Source organism: Moschus berezovskii, chromosome 13, assembly GCF_049115385.1.
Source record: "Moschus berezovskii isolate FMDL1 chromosome 13, NW_MosBer_1.0, whole genome shotgun sequence".
NCBI lineage: Eukaryota > Metazoa > Chordata > Mammalia > Artiodactyla > Moschidae > Moschus > Moschus berezovskii.
The window spans coordinates 14,844,851-14,870,099 of record NC_142472.1 but is presented as its reverse complement, the minus strand read 5'-3'; the positions used below and the strand labels follow the sequence as shown (position 1 = coordinate 14,870,099).

The window sequence follows — 25,249 nt, the reverse complement described above, 5'->3', positions numbered from 1 at the left end:
GAATGGACTGGTTGGATCTCCTTGCAGTCCAAGCATAGCATTACATACTATTTAAAGGATGTCTTTAACAAAAACTTTAAATGCCTTCTTTATCCATTCATCTGTTGATGGATATTTAGGTGTCTTCCATGTCCTAGCTTTTGTAAATAGTGTTGCTATGAACACTGGGGTGCATGTGTCTTTTTGAATTATGGTTTTCTCAGGGTATATGCGCAGTAATGGGACTGCTGGGTCATATTATGGTTCTATTTTTTAAGGAACCTCCATGCCCTTCTCCATAGTGACTGTAGCAATTTGCATTCCTACTAACAGTGCAAGAAGGTTCCCTTTTTCCACCCCTTCTCTAGCATTTATTGTTTGTATACTTTTTGATGATGGACATTCTGACTGGTGTGAGGTAATACCTTATCAGAGTTTTGATCTGCATTTCTCTAATAAAAATATTGAGCATCTTTTCATGTGCCTTTTGGCCATCTGTATGTCTTCTTTGGTGAAAGATCTATATAGATATTCTGCCCATTTTTTGATTGGGTGGGTTGTTTGTTTGTTTATTTTGATACTAAGCTGATGAGCTGTTTATCTATTGTGGAGATTAATCCCTGGTCAGTTACTTATTTTGTAATTATTTTCTCCCATTCTCAGGACTATCTTTTCATCTCATTTATGGTATATACATATATACACTGGGTCGGGGGGGTAGCTCAAATGGTAAAGAATCTGCCTGCAATGTGGGAGATCTGGGTTTGATCCCTGGGTCAGGAAGAATCCCTGGATAAGGGCATGGCAACCCACTCCAGTATTCATGCTTGAAGAATTCCATGGACAGAGAAGCCTGACAGGCTACAGTCCATGGGGTTGCAAAGAGTTGGACATGACTGAGCGAATAGCACACATATGCAATGGAATATTACTCATCCATGGAAAGGAATGAAATTGGGTCATTTGTTGAGACATGGATGGACCTAGAGTCTGTCATACAAAGTAAAGTCAGAAAGAGAAAAACAGAAAAAAATACTTGAATTAATGCATATTTGTGGAATCTAGCCTCTTCGTGGATCACTGCCTTATTGTGGTGAAGTGACTTGTATAACTCAATGAAGCTATAAGCTATGCCATGAAGGGCCACCTAAGACAGACAGGTCATACTGCAGAATTATGGAGGAGGCAATGGCAAACCACTCTAGTGTACTAGCCATGAGAAACCTATGAACTGCATAAAAGGGCAAAAAGATAAGACACCAAAAGATTAGCCGCCAGGTCGGAAGGTGTCCAATATGCTACTGGGGAAGAGCAGAAGACAACTACTAATACCTCCAAACAGAATGAAGTGGCTGGGTCAAAATGGAAATGACGCTCAGTTGTGGATGTGTCTGGTGGGGAAAGTAAAATCTGATGCTGTAAAGAACAGTATTGCATAGGAGCCTGGAATGTTAGGTCCATGAATCCAGGTAAACTGGATGTGGTCAAGCAGGAGATGGTAAGAGTAAACATCGACATCTTAGGGATCAGTGAAGTAAAATGGATGTGAATGGATGAATTTAATTCAGATGACCATTATATCTACTGCTGTGGGTAAGAATTGCTTAGAAGAAATGAAATAACCCTCATAATCAACAAGAGTCCAAATTGCAGTTCTTGGGTGCAACCTTAAAAACAACAGAATGATCTTGATTCATTTCCAAGGCAAACCATTCAACATTTCAGTAATCCAAGTCTATGCCCCAGCCACTGATGCCAAAGAAGCTGAAGTTGACCAGTTCTATGAAGACCTAGAAGACCTCCTGGAATGAAGTGCAGTGATCCAGAGAATAGCAAGGAGAGACTGGAAGGCCTTCAGTGGACAATACAAAGAAATAGAGAAAAACAACCGAAAGGGTAAGGCTAGAGATCTCTTCAAGAAAATTGGAAATATCAAAGGAATATTTCATCTGAAGATGGGCACAATAAAGGACAGAAATGGTAAAGACCTAATTGCAGCAGAAGAGATCAACAAGAGATGGAAATAATACACAGAAAACTGTACAAAAAAGATACTAATAACCTGGATAACCACAATGATGTAGCCTCTCACTCAGAACCAGACATTCTGGAGTGTGGAGTCAAGTGAACCTTAGGAAGCACTGCTGCCTATAAAGCTAGTGAAGGTGATAGCATTCCAGCAGAGTTATTTAAAACCCTAAAAGATGATGCTATTAAAGTGCTACACTCAATATGTCAGCAAATTTGGAAAACCCAGCAGTGGCCACAGGACTGGAAACGGTCAATCCTCATCCCAGTTCCCAAGAAGGGCAATACTAAAGAATGTTCAGTACACCAGACAATTGCACTCATCTCCCATGCTACTAACATTATGCTCAAAATCATTCAAGCTAGTTTTCAGCATTATGTGAATTGAGAACTTCCAGATGTTTAACCTGCAAAAGGCAGAGGAACCAGAGATCAAATTGTCAACATTTTCTGGATCATAGAGAAAGCAAGGGAATTCTGGAACAACATCTACCTCTGTTTCTTTGGCTAAGCTAAAGCCTTTGACTGTGTGGATCATAACAAACTGTGGAAAAGTCTTAAAGAGATAGGAATACCAGACCATCTTACCTGTCTCCTGAGAAACCTGTATGGAACAACTGATTGATTCAGGATGGAGAAAGAAATATGACAAGGCTGTTTGTTGTCACCCTGTTTATTTAACTTTTACACAGAGCACATCGTGTGAAATGCTGAACTGGATGGTTTATAAGCTGGAATGAAGATTGCTGGAGAATATCAAGCTCAGATATGTGGGTGATACCACTCTAATGGCAGAAAGCAAAAGGGAACTAAAGAGCCTCTTGATGAGGGTGAAGAAGGAAAGTGAAAAAGCCAATTTAAAACTGAATATTAAAAAACTAAGATCATGCCATCCAGTCCCATCACTTCATGGCAAACAGAAGGGGAAAATGTGGGAACAGTGACAGATTTCCTCTTCTTGGGCTCTAAAGTCAATGTGGATGGTGACTGCAGCCATGAAATTAGAAGACAATTGCTTCTTGGTAGGAAAGCTATGACAAACCTAGATAGTGTATTAAAAAGCAGAGACAACACTTTACCAACAAAGGTCCATATGCTCAAAGTTGTTTTTCCAGTAGTCATGTCCAGATATGAGAGCTGGACAATAAAGAAGGCTGAGCACTGAAGAATTGATGCTTTTGAACTGTGGTGGTGGAGAAGACTCTTGAGAGTCCCTTGGACAGTAAGGAGATGAAACCAGTTAGTCTTAAAGGAAATCAACCCTGAGTACTCATTGAAAGGATTGAGGCTGAAGCTCAAACTCCAGTACTTTGGCTTCCTGATGCAAACAGCTGACTCACTGGAAAAGACCCTGATGCTGGGGAGGGTTGAAGGCAGAAGGAGAAGAGGGTGACAGAGGATGAGCTGGTTGGATGGCATCACTGGTTCATGAACTTCGGCAAACTCTGGGAGATGGTGAGGGACAGGGAAGCCTGGCATGCTGCAGTCCATGGGGTTGTGAAGAGTTGGACATGACTTGGCGACTAAACAACAACATGGAATCTAGGAAAAGTGGTACAGATGAACCTATTTTCAGGGGATGAATAGAGTTGTAGAGAATAGGTATTTGGACACAGGGTGGGCGTGGGGAGGTGAGAGAGATGAACTGGGAGATTAGGATTGGCATATATGCACTACCGTGTGTAAAACAGATAGCTAGTGGGAAGCTGCTGTATAGCACGGGGTGCTCAGTTCAGTGCACTGTGATGACCTAGAGGGCAGGGATGGCGGGGAAGGGAGGTCCAGGAGGGAAGGGATATATGTATACATGTAGTTGATTTACTTTGTTGAACAGCGGAAAGTAACACAACATTGTAAAGCAACTATACCCCAATAAAATTTAAACAACTAAACAACTAAAAATTGAAATATCCTCACAGGAAATTCTTGTACAAGCTTTCTACAAAGAGTAAGTTATGTAAAAATCCACTCATGGAAATTTGGTATTTATTTTATTGATCACTTGATAAGAAACTTGAATCTACCAACTGTTCACCTTCTGAATTGGTGGGCAATGAGGGCTTAAAGAAGAAGGAAGGGATTCTGTTACACATTCATATAGGATGGTGGGCTAAGGCAAATGCCTATTGATGGAATTCAGGAATTTAAGGAGCTTTCAGAATTTAAATAACACTGATGTGGCAGCTGAATGCAAAAAAGTACTTGATGGATTGCCAAAGTTATCCCCTCTCTATATAGCATTGTGAGTTGAAGAGATGTTTGGAGGGCTATTTTAATTTTTACATGCATAGTAGTGCTCATTTATGTCATTGATAAGACATAAATTTATTATTATTATTTTTTAAATATTTTTATTTATTTATTTGGCTCTGACAGGTTGGGGCATGTGGGATCTAGTTCCCTGACCAGGGATCAAACCCACATCCCCTGCATTGGAAACATGGTGTCTGACCCACTGAACCACCTGGAAGTCCCAAGACATAAATTTAAATGATTATATTTATTTACAAATGCTTTGGGGTTCTGTAAAATAGTGAGAGATTAGTTTAGATTATCTCGTGTCAAAATATAATTTGTAGTTTCTTACAGTACAATAATTTAAGAGATTGTCCACTTGCAATTTAACATGGTCTTTTCATATTCTTTATAGCTACTTGGGTATAGAAGTAGCGAGTTTATTTTTATTATTTCTAATTTTTATTAATTTTTATTATAATTGCTTTCCAATGTTGTGTTAGTTTTTGTTGTACAGCCAAGTGAACCATTGAACATATATATCTTTGGATTTCCTTTCCATTTAGGTCACCACAGAGCATTAAGTAGAGTTCTCTGTGCCATACAGTAAATTCTTAAAAAGCTACTTTACATGAAGTAAATTTCCTTGTAAATTACAAGGAAATGGTAGATCATGTCTCTTTTTCCCTGTTAATTCACATGCTGGTAGCAAAGCATTGGAGAAGGGAATGGCAATCCACACCAGTATTCTTGCCTGGAGAATTCCATGGTTAGAAGAGCCTGGGGGCTACAGTTCATAGGGTTGCAAAGAGTATGACACAACTGAGTAACACTTTCACCAAAGCATACCTTACTTTTAGATTATGTGACATGTTGTAAATAATGAGATTTGAAATGTGGAGAAAGAAAGATCAGCTACTTGTATAATTATCTGTCTTATAAGTTTTATTAGAACTTTTAATTGAATTAGGCAAGCCTAGAATGACACTAGAAGGCAATGGCAACCCACTCCAGTACTCTTGCCTAGAAAATCCCATGGATGGAGGAGCCTGGTAGACTGCAGTCCATGGGATTGCGAAGAGTCGGACATGACTGAATGACTTCACTTTCGCTTTTCACTTTCATGCATTGGAGAAGAAAATGGCAACCCACTCCAGTGTTCTTGCCTGGAGAATCCCAGGGACGGGAAGCCTGGTGGGCTGCCGCCTATGGGGTCACACAGAGTCAGACACGACTGAAGTGACTTAGCAGCAGCAGCAGCAGAATGAAACTGCAGTTTACACTTATTTCCCCCATCCCCCGTGTTATTTCTATTTAGTGAGAGGAAAACAGTGATTTTTACACTTTTCTTTATAAATGTATTTTTTGAAAGCATTAAACTCTTACAGAATATATATATATATATATATATATATATATGTTTTTTATTCTGTATTCTATATATGTGAACTTCTATACAAATTTGATTTATAGAATAAAATACACAGTATCTTTTTAAACTGCCTGCCATGCTTTATCATGGTTGAGGATAAGACAGAGATCTTGTGCTGAGTCATGTTTCTTTATTTCAGGGCTAACTGTATCTACCATCCTTTTTGGCATCACACGGTCTCTGTTGATATTCTACATCCTTGTTAATTCTTCACACACTTTGCACAACAAAATGTTGGAGAGAGTTTTAAGAGCTCCGGTATTGTTCTTCAGTAGAAATCCAATAGGTAAGTCAGACACCAAATTTTTTAGTGAATATGTCTTGTTAACACTTACTGCCTGGTTACATTTTCATATTTGAAAATGGAAGATATGCTTAGAAAAAAGTCACTGTGTATGTTTATTCATTTTCTACAAAAAGCTTCACTGATAATTTTTCCTGCCAGAGAAAATCTGAATATAGGAGCATATAATCTTTTATTCCAATTTATGCATGTCTGTAAAAATACATGAATGTTTACTTTGCAGGATGATTTAGGAGTCCATTTGTTGTGTGGCATATGAAACACCTAACAGATGATGCAAATGTGTTGAAATGTTTTTGACTAGTTGTTGAAACGTTGGCTGTGTTACATAGTGTTAAGCTAACTAGGAAGGACCTTCTTTCAGGAACATCTCTATAGAAGACAGGCTGTGTGTGTCTTTCTTTCATTGCCCATCCATTTCTGGGACCAGAGTTCTGACGTGTGCCCATATTTTGAGTTTTACCTAAATGATAATATAAGATTAATTAAAATACCAGATCAGTGAAATATAAACATCCTCTTCAATAAAATCAACCCCCTAGTTTTACAATGGACTTTTGGTTACATTTAAGAGGTCTTGTGGTTTATAGTAGGTGGATCTTCAGTGTGAAGAGTGTTCCTGAAGGTTTCCCAGTGGTTGCTTCCTCCTCCCTTAGGCCTTCGACCTGTCTTGCTTCTGAAGGTAGCCTCCTGACCTGGGTTCCTATGAAGAGTTAGTTCATCAGCACACATGCCACTCTGTTCTGTTGGTTAGACTTGTGCTGAGGCCCAGGGTGGCTTTGTTTTTGCAGGTGATGATTGATAGGACCTGTTGAGGCAGGGATGTGACTGGAGGGAGGACAGCAGTAGCCTTGTCCTGGCCACCAACTAGCTGTGTGATCAAGGCCAAAGTAGGTAGATGCTATTGGGCAGGCGGATCTCCAGGCAGGATGTCGTCATGGTTACAAGTATGGACCCTGGAGCCAAATTCCTAGGTTCAGTCCTGGTGCTAGTTACTAATAGTAGTAGCCAGTTATAGTTATGTTAATACTTATATGCTAGTTATTTAATTTCTCTGTGTTTCAATTTTCTCACCAATAAAATGAGGATTCTATTCACACAGTTACCAATATCTCGATGTTGTGGGCATTAAGCAGGTTAATACATTCACAGCACTTAGCACAGGGTCAGTGCCTAATGAACCTCAGTGAGGATGTTGGCATGCTGTCTGGGAACTTCTGTCCTGTGAAATGGGAATAACCGCTGCCCTTCCTGTTTCACAAGACTGTTGTGAGGATTAAATAAGACTGTTTAGGGCAGCATCTTGTGCAGATTTATTCAACACATGTTCTTTAGTCCAAGCACTGTGAGGAGCACAGGATGGCAAACTGCAGAGGCCCACACAATCTCATCTCATTACGAAGCTGGAGTGAGGAAGTAATTGGAAGAGTCTTTGCTGTTATGGCTGTGAAGTCTCTCTACTTTGCCCATTAATGTGAAAACTGCAGTCATAAATTTGGGGCATCAAGTGGGACTGAATTTCTGTTACCACAGCCTCTGAGTGGTTGTGACCTGTTAACCAGACTCTTGATGACCTGTAGGCTTCTCCAGATGCTGATTTATTATTCAAGGATTTGGAACCAAGTTTAAATCTTTAAGGTCACTAATCCTAGAGCAGCAGGCATATACAGTGTGTATCTTGTCTCCCCCTCCTGTGTCTATTAGCAGAACTTCATTCCTTCAAGAAAATAGAAGCCCAAATAAGAACTGCAAAGATAGGCCCAAAGGTTTAGGGGCCAGTTATTTTCTCCATCAGCGGTATATTAAATTGAATTCTTCTCTGTGTTTATTTTCAAAAGTAGAATTTTTAATAGATGATTTATGGTGGTCTTTGTTTCTGGTATGTGATGGCATGAAGAGAAAAACCACATATAGTGGTATTACTTGTTACCAAGTTCAAGCTCGCTCTGCTTGCCTCACAATGCCAGTAAGCCTTACAGACAACGTGTTAAGGCAGAGAATAGTGACTTTATTTGGAAACCTGGTAGACTGAGAAGATGACAGGCTAATATCTCAAAGTAGCCATCTTATTGGGGTCTGGATGCCTGGTTCTTTTACAGAACATGGAGGAGAGGAGGCGAGGAAGTGAAGTCAAAAGGCCATTTATCTTGCACAATAAGAGGGCATTTCTTCTGCAGCCATTCACAAGTGGTGAGGGTCAGATTGTCTCCTGTGAGCTGATAAAAGCCATTTTAGTTTGACATTCAGGCAGGAGGGCAGGATCCCCTGACAAAAACAATGCATAGCAATGGTCAAAGAAACAGATCCAGCATGGAGTCAAAACTGACTCCTCCGTGCTACAGTTCCTTTGGTGTGCACCTCCCCTGCCTGGGGCCAGTGTCCTGTTCTTTCTCATCCTGAGTCTCCTCAGGGTGCACCACCCTTGCTGGGGTGGCTGCAGAGTCCTGATGGCTGTAGCATCCTTTGTTTAATGATGTAACAGGTGACATTTTTAGTTCACACCAGATACTTACCGGAAATTCTCATATTCTATCCTGCAACCTTAAGGATATACTATTATTGTGGATTCTGAGAAGGGAAGTAAAATCAATGATAAGTGATTCTTAGTCATTTAGTAATATTTCAGTTTTTCTGCCTGCATCCCTCTGGTCTTCTTAGATGTTTATTCATAAGTCTGTGCTTGTCACACCTGGTATACCTCTGAAAATAATGGCTTATTACTCCAGTAGTAAACTTACAACTTGGAAATGGCCACAAGCCATAATTCCCAAAATGTGAGCTGCTGTGAGCCATCTGGAGGGAAAAAAAATTGCAGAGAGGTTACAATTATGTTTATTTTAAAAGTATCACTTGGAAAAATTAATCTGGATAATTAAAGCAAAATTGGTGTAACAATTAGGATTAACTTAGGTATTTTGCAACTATTTATTTACCAATTTAGCACTTGGAGTAAGTCTTAGATGGGATGATCTAAAGGGAGGGAACATTCCTTTGATCGTTATGTAGTTTCCTTCTTTGTCTCTTTTCACAGCCTTTGTTTTAAAGTCTATTTTATCTGATATGAGTATTGCTACTCCTGCTTTCTTTTGGTCTCTATTTGCATGGAATATCTTTTTCCAGCCCTTCACTTTCAGTCTGTATGTGTCCCTCGTTTTGAGGTGGGTCTCTTGCAGACAACATATATGGGGGTCTTGTTTTTGTATCCATTCAGCCAGCCTTTGTCTTTTGGTTGGGGCATTCAACCCATTTACGTTTAAGGTAATTATTGATAAGTACGATCCCGTAGCCATTTTCTTTATTGCCTTGGGTTCGAGTTTATACACCCTTTCTGTGTTTCCTGTCTAGAAAAGATCCTTTAGCATTTGTTGGAGAGCTGGTTTGGTAATGCTGAATTCTCTCAGCTTTTGCTTCTCTGTAAAGCTTTTGATTTCTCCTTCATATTTGAATGAGATCCTTGCTGGGTACAGTAGTCTGGGCTGTAGGTTATTTTCTTTCATCACTTTAAGTATGTCTTGCCATTCCCTCCTGGCCTGAAGAGTTTCTGTTGAAAGATCAGCTGTTATCCTTATGGGAATCCCCTTATGTGTTATTTGCTGCTTTTCCCTTGCTGCTTTTAATATTTGTTCTTTGTGTTTGATCTTTGTTAATTTGATTAATATGTGTCTAGGAGTATTTCGCCTTGGGTTTATCCTGTTGGGGACTCTCTGGGTTTCTTGGACTTGGGTGATTATTTCTTTCCCTATTTTAGGGAAGTTTTCAACTATTATCTCCTCAAGTATTCTTTCATGGTCTTTCTTTTTGTCTTCTTCTTCTGGGATTCCTATGATTCGAATGTTGGAGCGTTTAACATTGTCCCAGAGGTCTCTAATATTGTTCTCATTTCTTTTAATTTGTTTTTCTTTTTTCCTCTCTGTTTCATTTATTTCTACAATGCTATCTTCTAGCTCGCTTATCCTGTCTTCTGCCTCTGTTATTCTACTGTGTGTTCCCTCCAGAGTGTTTCTGATCTCATCTATTGTATTATTCATTGTATATTGACTCTTTTTTATTTCCTCTAAGTCCTTATTAAACCTTTCTTCCATCTTCTCAATCCTTTTCTCCAGGTTATTTATCTGTAACTCCATTTTGCTTTCAAGATTTTGAATCATTTTCACCACCAAAATTCGAAATTCTTTTTCATGTAGATTCCCTATATCTTCCTCTTTTGTTTGTGTTGGTGGGCATTTATCTTGTTCCTTTACTTGCTGGGTATTTCTCTGCTTCTTCATCTTGCTTATAATGCTTTGCTTGGGGTGGCCTTTCCCTCTTCTGGCCGTTTGTGGAGTTCTCTTTATTATGTAGTTTCCTTGCTGTGTGTGGGGTTGGACAGGTGACTCGTCAAGGTTCCCTGGTTATGGAAGCCTGTGTCGGTGTTCTGGTGGGTGGAGCTGGATATCTTCTCTCTCGAGTGCAATGAAGTGTCCAGTAATGAGTTATGAGATGTCAGTGGGTTTGGAGTGACTTTGGGCAGCCTGTATATTGAAGCTCAGGGCTAGTTTCCTGTGTTACTGGAGAATTTGCGTGGTATGTCTTGCTCTGGAACTTGTTGACCCTTGGGTTTAGCGTAGGTATGGAGACGTTTGATGAGCTCCTATCGATTAATGTTCCCTGGAGTCAGGACTTCTCTGGTGTTCTCAGGATTCGGGCTTAAGCCTCTTGCCTCTGGTTTTTGGTCTTATTCTTGGAGTAGTCTCTAGACGTCTCTATCTGTCATTTCCAAGGTGGTTCCCTCTGTTTTAGCTTCTGTCTGCTGGTCTCTTCAGTGTCTAATTTCCGCCCTGATACTAGGGGGTGGGTGGACACTTTTTGAGGCTCAGTTGTTCAGTCCTGTTCTGGGAAGGGAGGAACGCTGCAGTCGAATATCTCTGGCGTCTGTGGGGAGTGCTCGCAGCATCTCGGCCACACTGGGTTTGCCCCCGCTCACAGCACATATGCTGTCCCAGTCTATACTGCACAGGCTCTAGGTTGCTCTGCCGGGAATGATCTGAGGCCGGCACCGGGTTGTATGCACTTCCCAGGTCTGAGCGGCTCAAGTTCAGGTTCTCAGGTACTCCACAAAGGCGCAGACTTGGTTGGGCCTTCGTTTTGTGCCTTCCCCGGTCCGAGCAGCTCAGGGAACCAGGTGTTTGGCGAGCGCGGTCTCTGCGACTTATCGCCTCCCCAGTCCCCGCCACTCAGTTTTCTGGGTGTACAACCGGCGCACCTTCTCAGGGGGATATCGACCGGCCTGAGCCCAAGAAGTCCTGATTAGCAACAAGCCTGCCTGCAGTTTGTATTGGATGCCTTTCTGGGGCCGCGGTTGCCCGCTCCGGCTCTGGCTGCGCTCCCTGCCTGTCTAGGCGGGGGATGGGGGATGGGCTGACCGCAGCCGGCTCGCTCTGCTCAGTCCTTTATTCTGTGAGCGGGGCTGGCCGAGTCATAGGTTAGAGCTTTCCGCCTTTTCGTGGGGAAGCTGTCCCACAGTCTGCTTTGCTCTCCCCAGTTCTCTCAAATTGTTCTCGTGGCATTCAAGCCCAGTCCTCTCTCTAAGCAGTTCAGCCGGCTCCTCCCTGCCCAGCCCCCGCTTGCTAATGGTGTATGCAGGCGTCTGCGCTGCTTCTCCGCTGGGAGTTACCGTTTGGCGGGTAGTCTGTGGGTTTTAAAAAAATCTTAAAAAAAAAGAGGGTTATGTGGCCCTCTGAGCTTCCAAGGCTCGCCACAGATTCGCCAGTGAGAATGTTTCCTGGTGTTTGGAAACTTCTCTCTTTTTAAAGCCTCCCTTCCCGGGACGGAGCTCCGTCCTTACTTCTTTTGTCTCGCTTTTTATCTTTTATGTTTTTTCCTACCTCCTTTCGAAGACAATGGGCTGCTTTTCTGGGTGCCTGACGTCCTCTGCCAGCATTCAGAAGTTGTTTTGTGGACTTTACTCCGCGTTCAAATGTTCTTTTGATGAATTTGTGGAGGAGAGAGTGGTCTCGCCGTCCTATTCCTCCGCCATCTTATTCCTCCCCTCCTCGAACCCCTGTCTCTTATGTCTTCTGCATTGGCAGGTGGATTCTTCAGCATGAGCCCCTAGGGAAGCCCAATATATTAAATATTTAATACATTTACTTTAAAAAAAAGATTTATTTAATTTTAGTTGCATGGGTCTTTGTGGCTGCACATTGTGGTGGCTTTTTCTGCTACAGAGCTCAGGCTCTAGGCACATGAGCTTCAGTAGTTGTGGTGCACAGGCTTAGTTGCTCTGTGGCATGTGGAATCTTTACGCATCAGGGATTGAACACATGTCCCCTGCACTGGGAACACTGTATCACCCGGAAAGTAAATACATATGCTTCAGAAATATTGTTTTGATTTGTTCATGAATTATTTCTCTTAAAGCTCCTGTCTGAGGAAATGAGTAATTTTTGTATCCTATTCTTGCAGGAAGAATTTTAAATCGTTTCTTCAAAGACATTGGGCATATGGATGACTCCTTGCCCCTGATATTTCAAGATTTCATCCAGGTAATGTACCAGTCCTGCCAAAGTTCTCACAGGGAAGAGCAGAGTGCCTGTTTCTCAAGGATTTTTCACAGGGGCTGAGGGTGGGCCTTTCAGCCTGGTAATGTGTCCTGTTAACTTTTGTAAGAGGCTGTGTTTTTGAGAGAAAGGTGTGGCTGTGATTGGGAGTCTGAGTTAACTTGAGTAACACTTGGGGCAGGAGTGGCTTCATGGTCATGTCAATGTTGGTCTGAAGCAGCGACATGTCGGGTAAATGGTTCTCCCTCTGCCTTCCAGATGTCTGGTGTGGATTCCCTTTATTGTGAGCACATTTCATAACAGAAAGACAATCACCTCTCATGGAAAGATAACCTAGATTAACTAAATTATGCACTACATTGGGCTTCCCAAGTGTCTCAGTGGTAAAGAATTTACCTGCAAATGCAGGAGATGCAAGAGACATGGGTTCGATTCCTGATTTGGGAAGATGCCCTGGAGAATGAATGGCAACCCATTTCAGTATTCTTGCCTGGAAAACTCCACAGACAGAGGAGCCTGGTGGGTTATAGTCCATGGGGCTGCAAAGAGTCGGACACAGCTAAGCACAAGCATGATGCATTGTATTCCCACAGAGGACAATTATTTGCTGCACCGTTTTATTTGGTTAAAGCCAGGTGTGGTTACTTACAAAGAAAAGATTGGTTAAAAATAAGGTGAAAATAATACTTTAATAAGGACAATGTTGTTTATTTGCTAAATTGTGTCTAACTCTTGTGACATCATGGACTGCAGCCCACCAGGCTTCTCCTTCCATGGGATTTCTCAGGGAAGTATCCTGGAGTGGGTTGCCATTTCCTTGTCCAGGGAATATTCCTGACCCAGAGATCAGACTTGTGTCTCCTGCAGTGTAGGCAGATTCTTACCACTGAGCTACCTGGGAAGTTCAACAAGTTTAATAGAGAGCAACTTTGAAGATATGAAGGCTTTTAAGCCAGTAATTCACTTATGGTATCAAAGCCATCTCAGGAAATGTCTTTTGTTTTTGTAGACATGTTTTCTCTTCATAAGCTGATTGCTCTGTCTTAAGATGTCTTATTGCCAAATCCAGACTTAAATTGAAGAAAGTAGGGAAAACCACTAGACCATTCAGGTATGACCAAATCTAATCCCTTATGATTATACAGTGGAAGTGAGAAATAGGTTTAAGGGGCTAGATCTGATGGACAGAGTGCCTGATGAACTATGGATGGAGGATCATGACATTGTACAGGAGACAGTGACTCTTTGCGACCCCATGGACTGTAGCCTGCCAGGCTCCTCCGTTCATGGGATTTTCCAGGCAAGAATACTGGAGTGGGTTGCCATTTCCTTCTCCAGGAGATCTTCCTGACCCAGGGATTGAACCCGGGTCTCCCTCATCGTAGGCAGACGTTTTACCATCTGAGCCACCAGGGAAGTCAAGACCATCCCCAAGAAAAAGAAATGCAAAAAAGCAAAATGACTGTCTGAGGAGGCCTTAAAAATAGCTGTGAAAAGAAGGGAAGCAAAAAGCAAAGGAGAAAAGGAAAGATATACCCATTTGAATAGCAATAGAATGGGAAAGACTAGAGATATCTTCAAGAATATTAGGGATACCAAGGGAACATTTCATGCAAAGTTGGGCTCAATAAAGGACAGAAATGGTAGGGACCTAACAGAAACAGAAGATATTAAGGAGAGGTGGCAAGAATACACAGAATAACTGTACAAAAAAGATCTTCATGACCCAGATAATTATAATGGTGTGATCACTCACCTAGAGCCAGACATACTGGAATGTGAAGTCAGGTGGGCCTTAGGAAGCATCACTACGAACAAAGCTAGTGGAGGTGATGGAATTCCAGTCGAGCTATTTCAAATCCTAAAAGATGATGCTGTGAAAGTGCTGCACTCAATATGCCAGCAGTGGCCACAGGACTGAAAAAGGTCGGTTTTAGTTCCAATCCCTAAGAAAGGCAATGCCAAAGAATGCTCAAACTACTGCACAATAGCACTCATCTCACACACTAGTAAAGTAATGCTCAAAATTCTCCAAGCTAGGCTTCAACAATATATGAACCATGAACTTCCAGATGTTCAAGCTGATTTTAGAAAAGGCAGAAGAACCAGAGATCAAATTGCCAACATCCGCTGGATCATCAAAAAAGCAAGAGAGTTCCAGAAAAACATCTATTTCTGCTTCATTGACTATGCCAAAGCCTTTGACTGTGTGGATCACAATAAACTGTGGAATATTCTGAAAGAGATGGGAATCCCAGACCACCTGACCTGCCTCTTGAGAAACCTGTATGCAGGTCAGGAAGCAACAGTTAGAACTGGACATGGAGTAACAGACTGGTTCCAAATATAAAAGGAACTACGTCAAGGCTGTATATTGTCACCCTGCTTCTTTAACTTATATGCAAAGTACATCATGAGAAACGCTGGGCTGGATGAAGCACAAGCTGGAATCAAGACTGCAAGGAGAAATATCTAACCTCAGATATGCAGATGACACTACTCTTATGGCAGAAAGAGAAGAAGAACTAAAGAGCCTCTTGATGAAAGTGAAAGAGAAGAGTGAAAAAGTTGGCTTAAAGCTCAACATTCAGAAAACTAAGATCACGGCATCTGGTCCCATCACTTCATGAGAAATAGATGGGGAAACAGTGGAAACTGTCAGATTTTATTTTTTTGGGCTCCAAAATCACTGCAGATGGTGATTGCATCCATGAAATTAAAAGACGCTTACTCCTTGGAAGGAAAGTTATGACTAACCTAGACATCATATTCGGAGAAGGCAATGGCAAGCCACTCCAGTACTCTTGCCTAGAAAATCCCATGGACGGAGGAGCCTGATGGGCTGCAGTCCATGGAGTCGCTGTAAGTCAGACATGACTGAGTGACTTCACTTTCACTTTCACACATTGGAGAAGGAAATGGCAACCCACTCCAGTGTTCTTGCCTGGAGAATCCCAGGGACGGGGGGCCTGGTGGACTGCCGTCTGTGGGGTCACACAGAGTCGGACACGACTGAAGTGACTTAGCAGCAGCAGCAGCAGCAGACATCATATTAGAGAGCAGAGACATTACTTTGCCAACAAAGGTCCATCTAGTCAAGGCTATGGTTTTTCCAGTAGTCATGTGTAGATGTGAGAGTTGGACTATAAAGAAAGTTGAGTGCCGAAGAATTGATGCTTTTGAAGTTTGTTGTTGGAGAGGACTCTTGAGAGTCCCTTGGACTGCAAGGAGATCCAACCAGTCCATCCTTAAGGAAATCAGTCCTGAATGTTCATTGAAGGGACTGGTGTTAACACTGAAACTCCAATACTTTGGCCACCTGATGCAAAGAGCTGACTCCTGGTCCAGGAGATGGGCAGAGCTTCTAGAAGGTGACCTTTGATCCCAGATGAGAGTGAAAGGCCGCTGTGAATAGTGGGGCAGGAGGTGCTGGTGGAAGGCAAGTTCCTGCGTGGGACCCAGTCTTTCTCTCTGTCACCAGCTGAGCAGGGAGGGGAGGGGCTGGAAGGTCCTTGTTCAGCTGTGTTAGCATACCTGTGTTCAAACTCCTTTTTGATGATTTTGCTTATCCTTGTTTTATTTGATAAATCTTAGAAGATTCTTGATCATTTTTGTTTTTATTACTTCTAAAGTGTTTATTCCATATACTTTCCTCCATCTAATTTCTTCTCACTCCCTTAAATGAAATTTCAGATAATTTATTAAATATTTTGTGATAGTGACGCCAAGTGTGGCTAAGGAAAACCCTGGATTCTGAGTAGTGATCTACACTGCAGGACAGTCCACCCCCTCAGGTGATGCCACTCAGAGACCACATCCAAACAGAGAGCCGATCATGAGTTTGTGCACCATCCTGTATACTGACGCTTACAGCTACCAGATATGTTGCCTGTTCAGTCACATTATATGAGTGGTTGGGGAAATTGGAGCTGTTCACCATTTCAAAGGATGAAGGAAAGCAGCATAAAAAATCAATTCATGTGGTGTGATTGCACCTGATAATCATTCATGATGCCAACAGCTTTAAAGCGTGTCAGTGCAGAGTCCCTCAGTCTCCCTTTCCAAGCCCCCGTCCAAGCTCTCCCTCTTACCATCTCTGCCCCACAAAGCCACACTGTCCTTTCTGTAAAATGGAGAAAATAACACCCAATTCCTAAGTTTGCTGGAAAGATAAAATGAAATTCATTTCAATATTTTTTTTGCATAACATCTAAATGCATGTTGAGCACTGAAGTATCTATTTTTCAAATACCACATGTGTGTTTTAGGTAAGAGAAATAGTCTGATGACAGTAGTATTTGTTGTTGTTCAGTTGCTAAGTCATGTTCAACTCTTTGTGACCCCATGAATTGCAGCACACCAGGTCTTCCTGTCCCTTACTATTTCCTGGAGTTTGCCCAAGTTGATGTCCATTGAATCAGTGATGTTATCCAACCATCTCATTCTCTGCCGCCCTCTTCTCCTTTTGCCTTTGACAAAGTGGCATTAAAGTTATTGTCAGAGACAGTTTCAGGGCCCATAAATATCATCTCATGAATTTGTATCACAGAGATTCTAGGTTTGTAATCCTTGAAGATTTTGATGGACACTTTCTCATATAGACTCACAAAATAAAAATCAGTTGTTTTCAAGATAGACCATTTAGCATTAACTATTTCAGAGTAATGTAATTCTCATACAATTTGCCAAAGTCCCAAATAACACTGAGTAAGAAGTCTCAATTATCTACAATTCTTGCCATTGAAATCATCACCTCCAAGGAGTCTTCCTACTGCTAAAGCAAGTGAAAATGAAGGTGAGATGTGGAAGTTAGGTTTAGGCATTGTAATTTTCCAAAAAAAAAAAGTTTGGTACTTCTCTGAGCATGTGAACTTGTGCACAAGTACTCTTCATGGGAAATAGATGGGAAATCAGTGGAAACAGTGTCAGACTTTATTTTTTGGGGCTCCAAAATCACTGCAGATGCTGATTGCAGCCATGAAATTAAAAGACGCTTACTCCTTGGAAAGAAAGTTATGACCAACCTAGATAACATATTAAAAAGCAGAGACATTACTTTGCCACTGGTCTGTCTAGTAAAGGCTATGGTTTTTCCTGTGGTCATGTATGGATGTGAGAGTTGGACTGTGAAGAAAGCTGATCGCCAAAGAATTGATGCTTCTGAACTGTGGTGCTAGAGAAGACTCTTGAGAGTCCCTTGGACTGCAAGGAGATCCAACCAGTCCATCCTAAAGGAGATCAATCCTGGGTGTTCATTGGAAGGACTGATGCTAAAGCTGAAACTGCAATACTTTGGCCACCTCATTCGAAGAGTTGACTCACTGGAAAAGACTCTGATGCTGGGAGGGATTGGGGGCAGGAGGAGAAGGGGACGACAGAGAATGAGATGGCTGGATGGCATCACTGACTCGATGGACATGAGTTTGGGTGAACTCTGGGAGTTGGTGACGGACAGGGAGGCCTGGCGTGCTGTGATTCATGGGGTCTCAAAGGGTCGGACATGACTGAGTGGCTGAACTGAGCGCTCAGCAAAATACTGTACTTTATTGAGGAAAACTGAGTTGCAAAATGCTTATTCCCCACAAATCCCTCATTCAGGAAAAAAAAAAAAAAATCAGCAGCTTGGCAGAGCTGAACTAGTCTTCATATCCTTTCCTGGACACAAAGGGCTAATCCTGAGGGCACCTGAGTCACCAATGGCGGCCGTGGTGGGACCACCAGGGACCGTGTCATTCCCTCCTCTGCACACAGAACGTACTGACGGCAGTTTTATGAAGTGAAAATGCCCGAGAAAAAGAAAATGTGAGGGAGGTTGAGTGAACTCCGGGAGTTGGTGATGGACAGGGAGGCCTGGCGTGCTGTGATTCATGGGGTCGCAAAGAGTCGGACACGACTGAGCGACTGAACTGAACTGAACTGAACTGAGGGAGGTGTCCTCAGTCATTTCTCCAGAGAGGGGAGTGCAAAAGAACAGGTCACTGCCTCTGGATATTGAGAAGGAAGCCTGAGACCCAGTGTAATAGGTTATTATGGGTCACTTACTTTTACAGCCTTTACTTGTCTCAGCAGCACTGACCCTTGCATTTTGTTGTGTAGAGATGTCAGGGAAAGTGTGTAGAGAGTATTCCAGGCTCTCCCACTGAAAAATGAGTTTGTCATTTGAGATTTCTGTGGTGTGTTGATCCCTTCCCCAACCCCTTCCTCAAATGCCCCTTGGGGATGTTTATTTTTAATATATATTTCATGCTAGTCCTTTGTGGATATTTTCTTCCTGTCAGTGGCTTGCCATTTATATCCTTAGTGGAGATCAAGGTTTAATTTTGATGAAGTCTAATGTTTACATTTTTTTTTCTTTTGTAGTTGATGTTTTTGTATCCTAAGAAATCTTTGTGTATCCTTAGGAGTGTGAAGATACTTTTCTGTGTTCTAGCTTTTCAGATATTGATTCATCTTGCACTAATTTTTATATGTGAAAGAGTAATTAGTAGTTGAGTTTTATTTTTTCCAATTATTCTGGACACATTTGTTAAAGAATATTATGCATTGAATTAAGGAAATCTGCATCTGTATAATTTATTTTGCTCCTCAGTAGTTGCAGTTTATGCCAATATTTTGATCCTTATACAATACTGCATTCTTAGTTACTATACCTATTAATAAGAGATGAAACCTATAATTTAGATTGTCTAACTGTGTTTCTTTGTCAAGATTGCTTTGATCATTCTGGATTCTTTACTTTTATTTGTAAATTTTAGAAATCTTTAATTTGTTTTTAAATAAAAGCCTGACAATACTTTTAGCTATAGAATATTCGAGAAGTCTGAGTCTTAACAATGTTGGATCTGCAATTACTAATATTTGTCTCTCTCTGGTTATTTAGGTCTTCTTTAATTTTAGAAATATTTTATAATTTTTAGTATAGACATCTTACACTTCTCTCGTTAAATTTATCCACGCATATTTGCTTTTTCATAGTATTATTTGATTGTTTTTAAAAATTATTTAATTATTTATTTATTCTCTGCTATGTGTGGGCTTTCTCTAGTTGTGGTGAGAGGGTGTGACTAGTTGCTGTGGGTGGACTTATCATTTTGGTGACTTTTCCTGTTGCAGAGCATTGGCTCTAGGGTGCATGGGTGTCAGTAGTTGTGGCGCGTGGGCTCAGTAGGTACAGCAGTCTGGTTCTAGAGCCTGGGCTCAGCAGTTGTGGCACATGGACTTAGCTGCTCTGCACATGTGGATTCTTCCCAAACCAGGGGTCAATCCCATGTTCCCTGCATTGGCAGGTGGATTCTTAACCAGTTGGACCACTAGGGAAGTATTGTTTCTGATACCATTATTCACTTGCTTGTTGCTAGTCTATAGAAATGTAGTTGATTTATTTGTGAATTAACTTTGCATTGCCTGGAGTCAACAGTGGTATGTTTTTTATTTTTTTAAATTCTATAGGATTTTGTCCATATGCAATCATGTCAGCTATAAATAATGGCAGTTTTGTATCTTCATTTCCCATATCTATGACTTTTATTTCCTTTTCTTGTTGTGGCTAGAGTTTCCAGTTAGTGTTAAAGAGAATTGGTTAGATAAGATAATCTTGTATTCTTAGGGCAAAATCCTTCAGTAATTTTTCATTACAAATAATATTAATTGCAATTTTTTAGGTAGGTATCTGTTATCAGATTGAAAATGTTTCTTTTAATTCCTCAATTGCCAAGAATTTTATTTTTTAAAAAAATGAAGAATAGGTATTGAATTTTAACAACTATTTCTTCTACATCTTTTCAGCTGGTCATACAGTTATTTGTCTTTACTCTTTTAATGTGAATTATGGTGATTGGTATTTGAAAGTTAAACTTGACATTCCTGGAAAAGAGTTTACTTGGTCATAATGTAGCATCTTTATTCTGTATTGCTGTATGTAGTTTATCAAGAATTTTTGTACCTGTTGTTCATGGAGAATATTGGTCCATAATTTGCTTTACTCAAAATATTTTGTCAGCTTTTGTTATCAGAAGTATGTCAGTTCAGTCGCTCAGTCATGTCCAACTCTTTGCGACCCCATGGACTGCAGCACGCCAGGCCTCCCTGTCCATCACCAACTCCCAGAGCTTACTCAAACTCATGTCCATTGAGTCAGTGGTGCTATCCAACCATCTATCCTCTGTCATCCCCTTCTCCTCCTGCCTTCAATCTTTCCCAGTATCAGGGTCTTCTCTAATGAGTCAGTGCTTTGCATCAGGTGGCCAAAGTATTGGAGTTTCAGCTTCAGCATCAGTCCTTCCAATGAATATTCAGGACTGATTTCCTTTAGGATGGATTGGTTGGATCTCCTTGCAGTCCAAGGGACTCTCAAGAGTCTTCTCCAACACCACAGTTCAAAAGCATCAATTCTTATGTATCCTCATGAAAATACATGGAAAATATTTCCATTAATGATCAGTTTAATGTCAGCTTGACCAGACTACATCCTCAGTTATTCAGTCAAAGGGTGATCTGTGTGTTGCTCTGTAGGTATTTTGTAGACATGATTGAAGTCCATAATCAGTTGATTTTAAGTAGGGACAAAGCCTCCCTGAAATAAAAAGAAATTCTGCTTGTAGAGAACAGTATCAGCTCCTGCCCAAGGGTTCCAGCCTGTCCTTTGTAACAGGCGACCCTGAGGATTTTGGACTTGCCCAGTCAAGTCAGATTGTGGAATATTATCTGTTTTTATATTGTAGATTCAGTTCATTGGTATGTCGTTTAATATTCCAAGACAGTTTGGTTTGCAGTTTTTCTTTCTTTTAATGTCTTTATCTGGTTTTTATGTCATGATAATGCTGGACCCTGGAAAAGTACTGGGAAAAGTTTGGTAAAACTTTTCTCCACAGTGTTTTTGTGAAGCCCTCTGGATTTACAGTCTTTGAGAAATTTAAAAATTATGTATTCAGGGAATTCCCTGGTAGTCCAGTGGTCATGACTTGGTGCTTTCACTGCTGTGGGCCTGGGTTTGATTGCTGGTAGGAAAACTAAGATCCCACAAGCTGCACATATGACCAAAACAATAAAATAAAGTAAAATAAAAAAAGGATTCAAATTCTTAAGTCAATATGCAGTTATTATGATTTTCTATATCATTGTTAGTTTTATATGTCATTGTTTAAGACATTTGTCCTTTACATCAAAATTTAAAAGTTTATCTGCACAATGTTTATTATATTCTGTTTGTTACTTATGGTATCTTTTGTATTAAAATGAAAGCTAAAGTGTTAGTCCCTCAGTCATGTCTGACTCTTGGTGACCCCATGGACTGTAACCTGTCAGGCTCCTCTGTCCATGGGATTCTCCAGGCAAGAATACTAGTATAGGTTGCCGTTTCCTCTTCCAGGAGATCCTCCCAACCCAGGGATCAAATGTGGATCTCCCCTACTGCAAGCAGATTCTTTACCCTCTGAGCCACTAGGGAAGCCCAATCTTTTCTGTTATCTTCTTTTTTTTCTTAATTTATTTTATTGGAGGCAAATTACCTTACATTATTATATTGGTTGGTTTTGCCATACATTGACATGAATCCGCCCCGGGTGTACATGTGTTCCCCTTCTTGAACCCCCCTCCCACCTCCCTCTTCCCCATATCCTCCCTCCATGTCATCCCCGTGCACCAGCCCCAAGCATCCTGTATCATGCGTCGAACCTGGACTGGTCATCTTCTTTAATTCATGTGAATTGTACATTTTCTCTCTCTTTTTTTTTTCCTTTTGCATTCTGTGGTGATTTCAAAGACCCACACTTTGTTGATTTTTCTCCTTAGAAGGTAGTTTTCTTTTTCATTCAGGTCTTGTGTCATTTAGTTGCTCAGTTGTGCCTGACTTTTCGTGACCTCATGGACTGCAGCACGCCAGACTTGCCTGTCCTTCACTATCTCCCAGAGTTTGTTCAAACTCGTGTTCATTGAGTTGGTGATGCCATACAACCATCTCATCCTCAGTCCCTCCCTTCTCCTCCTGCCCTCAATCTTTCCCAGCATCAGGGTCTTTTCCAATGAGTCAGCGCTTCACGTCAGGTGGCCAAAGTATTGGAACTTCAGCATCCAATCTTTCCAGTGAATAATCATCATTGATTTTCTTTGGGATTGACTGGTTTGATTGCCTTGCTGTCCCACGGACTCTCAAGAGTCTATTTTTTTTCCTTATTTTCTTTCTTCTACATACTTTAATATGCTGTTTTTTTTTCTTTTATTTATAAGATGGATTTCAAAACCCTTGATTTTAGCTTTTTTAAAGACATTTTTCTTTTTGAAAAATTATTTTAATTTTATTGGAATATGGTTGATTTACAATGTTGTGTTTGTTTCAGATGTACAGTGGAGTATTCAGTTATATATGTATATACATTCTTTTTTAGATTCTTTTCTCATATAGGTTATCACAGAATGTTGAGTAGGTTTCCCTGTGATATACTTTTATAGTTCTCTTCTTTTTAAGGTGTACCTTGTTAAATTATAAGAGGACTCCAGACTTAAATTTTGTAATAATGTTGAACCCTACCAAAAGTGGAATGGAAACTATTGATCAGTGAGATACACTAAACATGAAGGAAGAAATACACCATGTTTCCCTAAAGCTTCCTATTGTGCTGGTTAGCAAACTGTGAACCAAACCCCACCATTCACTCTTCAGTGGAGTTAGCTATGACTCTGAGTTGGGAGTGAATTGAAGGATACCCAGGTCTCAGAGCTATGTGGTTGTGAAAAGACCCAAGGCAGTCAAATGAGGGATGCAGAATGTGATTAATGTATCCCAAGCAAAGGCCAGGTTTAGAAAAGCTTAGTCTTAGGGTTTGTACGTGGGTGTGTACGCTTGTTAGTCACTCAGTTGTGTCTGAATCTTTGTAATCTCATGTACTGTAAACTGCCAGCCTCCTCTGTCCATGCAATTCTCCAGGCAAGAATAATGGAGTGGTGTGCTGTTCTCTTTTCTAGGGGATCTTCCCAACCCAGGGATTTTCTCTGAATTTTTCCGAATTGTGAAAAATCACCATTCTCTCTCAAGTGAAAGATTTCATCTAATAATTTTTTTATTTGTTTATGTGGATTCATAGACTTTGGATAGAATTTCCCAAATGGTGTAGTCCAAATGGGAAATATATAAAAATAATGATTCTCCTTATCTGGGGAGTATCAGGACTTGGGTCCCTTGCTTCTGGGTCAGTATGCTTCTTTCTGTATACCCATCACTGTCTCTGTTCCATAGTGGGACAGAGGTGCAGAAGCACTGGCTGTGGTGCTGTGGTTCATTGGATGGACCAGGAATCCAACCAGTGGGGGGAATTGTGTGTGTAGCTTGTATTAGGCTTTTTGGAATTCCTGGGAATGTAGGAGAAAGAAATGAGGTTGGCTTCAAGGAAGGGATTTATTGTGTGTTTATTGTGCACTAGGATCTTTTGTTTACTTCTTCAGATGTTGAGTTTTTGTTTAGATACTATTTTCATCTTCCACAAACTTCTATAAAGGATTTGAGATGGTTGGCAATAAAAGATTCACAAATGTATATACATACAAAAGTAAAAGTGCTCAGTCATGTCCAACTCTTTGGGACCCCATGGACTGTAGCCTGCCAGGCTCCTCTGTCTGTGGAATTTTCCAGGAAGGAATATTGGAGTGGGTTGCCCGTCCCTTCTCCAGGGGATCTTCCAAACCCAGGGATCAAACCTGGGTCTCCTACATTACAGGCAGATTCTTTACCATCTGAGCCACTTGGGAAACCAATATGTTTTGTGTGTGTGTGTGTGTGTGTGTGTGTGTCTGATAAAGCTGCTAGAGACATCCTCTTTGAATTGCTTTAGAATTTAGGGCCATGAAATCTGAACCTAACTCCAGAGGTTCTGAGAGCGTTAGTAATGGGTCTTCAGTGGGTACCTAAGGAAAAAGCATTGGTATAGCTTCCATGGAGCCCTTCATTTTGATCTTACCTCTGCTTCCCAGGTTACCTGCCGGGCTGGGTTAGTCATAAAAGGCCCTCACCTGGAGTGGTTTAGTTGCTCAGTCTTGCCTGACTCTTTTTGACCCCATAGACTCTAGCCTCCCAGGTGCCTCTGTTCATGGGATGTTCCAGGCAAGAATACCAGAGTGGATTGCCATTTCCTTCTCCAGGGGAACTTCCTGACTCAGGGATCAAACCCGGGTCTCCTGCATAGCAGTCAGATTCTTTAATGACTGGTCCACCAGGGAAGCCACCTGGGGATACCCAGATTATTGAAATGGATGAACGTTGTCCATCAAATGATGCAAGTCTGCTAAAAACCAGTAATTTGGATTTTTATTTTTATAATTGACACTTTATGTGTAGTTTTTTGTTTTGTTTTTTTTTTTTGACAAATAACAATGGCAAGCCAAGTGACCTAAAGGCTAGACATAGAAGGAGCTGGAAGGACACCTCCCTATGAACATGAAGGTTGTAGCCTGGTATGATGCACAGTCAAGCCAGTGGCTGTAAGAAATTGTTTACTGTAGGTCTAATAGGAGGGAGGTCAGACAGCCCTATTTTTCTCCACTTAATGTTTAGCATTTATTCCTTCAGAACTCCATCCTCTTCACTCTGAGTTTTCTTTTGATACCACGGCAAAGACGGGGAGAAACAGGAAAAGCACATGGGTTGCAGTTTGGTTTCCAAAGGCTCCTGGCCACAGAGTCACAGTTCTGGTTGTTTGTTCCTCCTGCCTGCAGCTGTGGCTCTGGGATTCCCTGAGTACAAAT

The 25,249-nt window shown here is 41.1% G+C and overlaps 1 protein-coding gene across 1 annotated transcript in view; it reads left to right on the top strand.

Annotated features, from left to right (window-relative positions):
• Positions 1-25,249, top strand: part of LOC148775806 (ATP-binding cassette sub-family C member 4-like) — a 154,549-nt gene that overhangs the window by 69,355 nt on the left and 59,945 nt on the right. The window contains exons 19-20 of the mRNA XM_088842648.1: positions 5,814-5,960; positions 12,423-12,502. Of these exons, the coding sequence (XP_088698774.1) occupies positions 5,814-5,960; positions 12,423-12,502 (227 nt within the window). The remainder of the gene's footprint in view (positions 1-5,813; positions 5,961-12,422; positions 12,503-25,249) is intronic.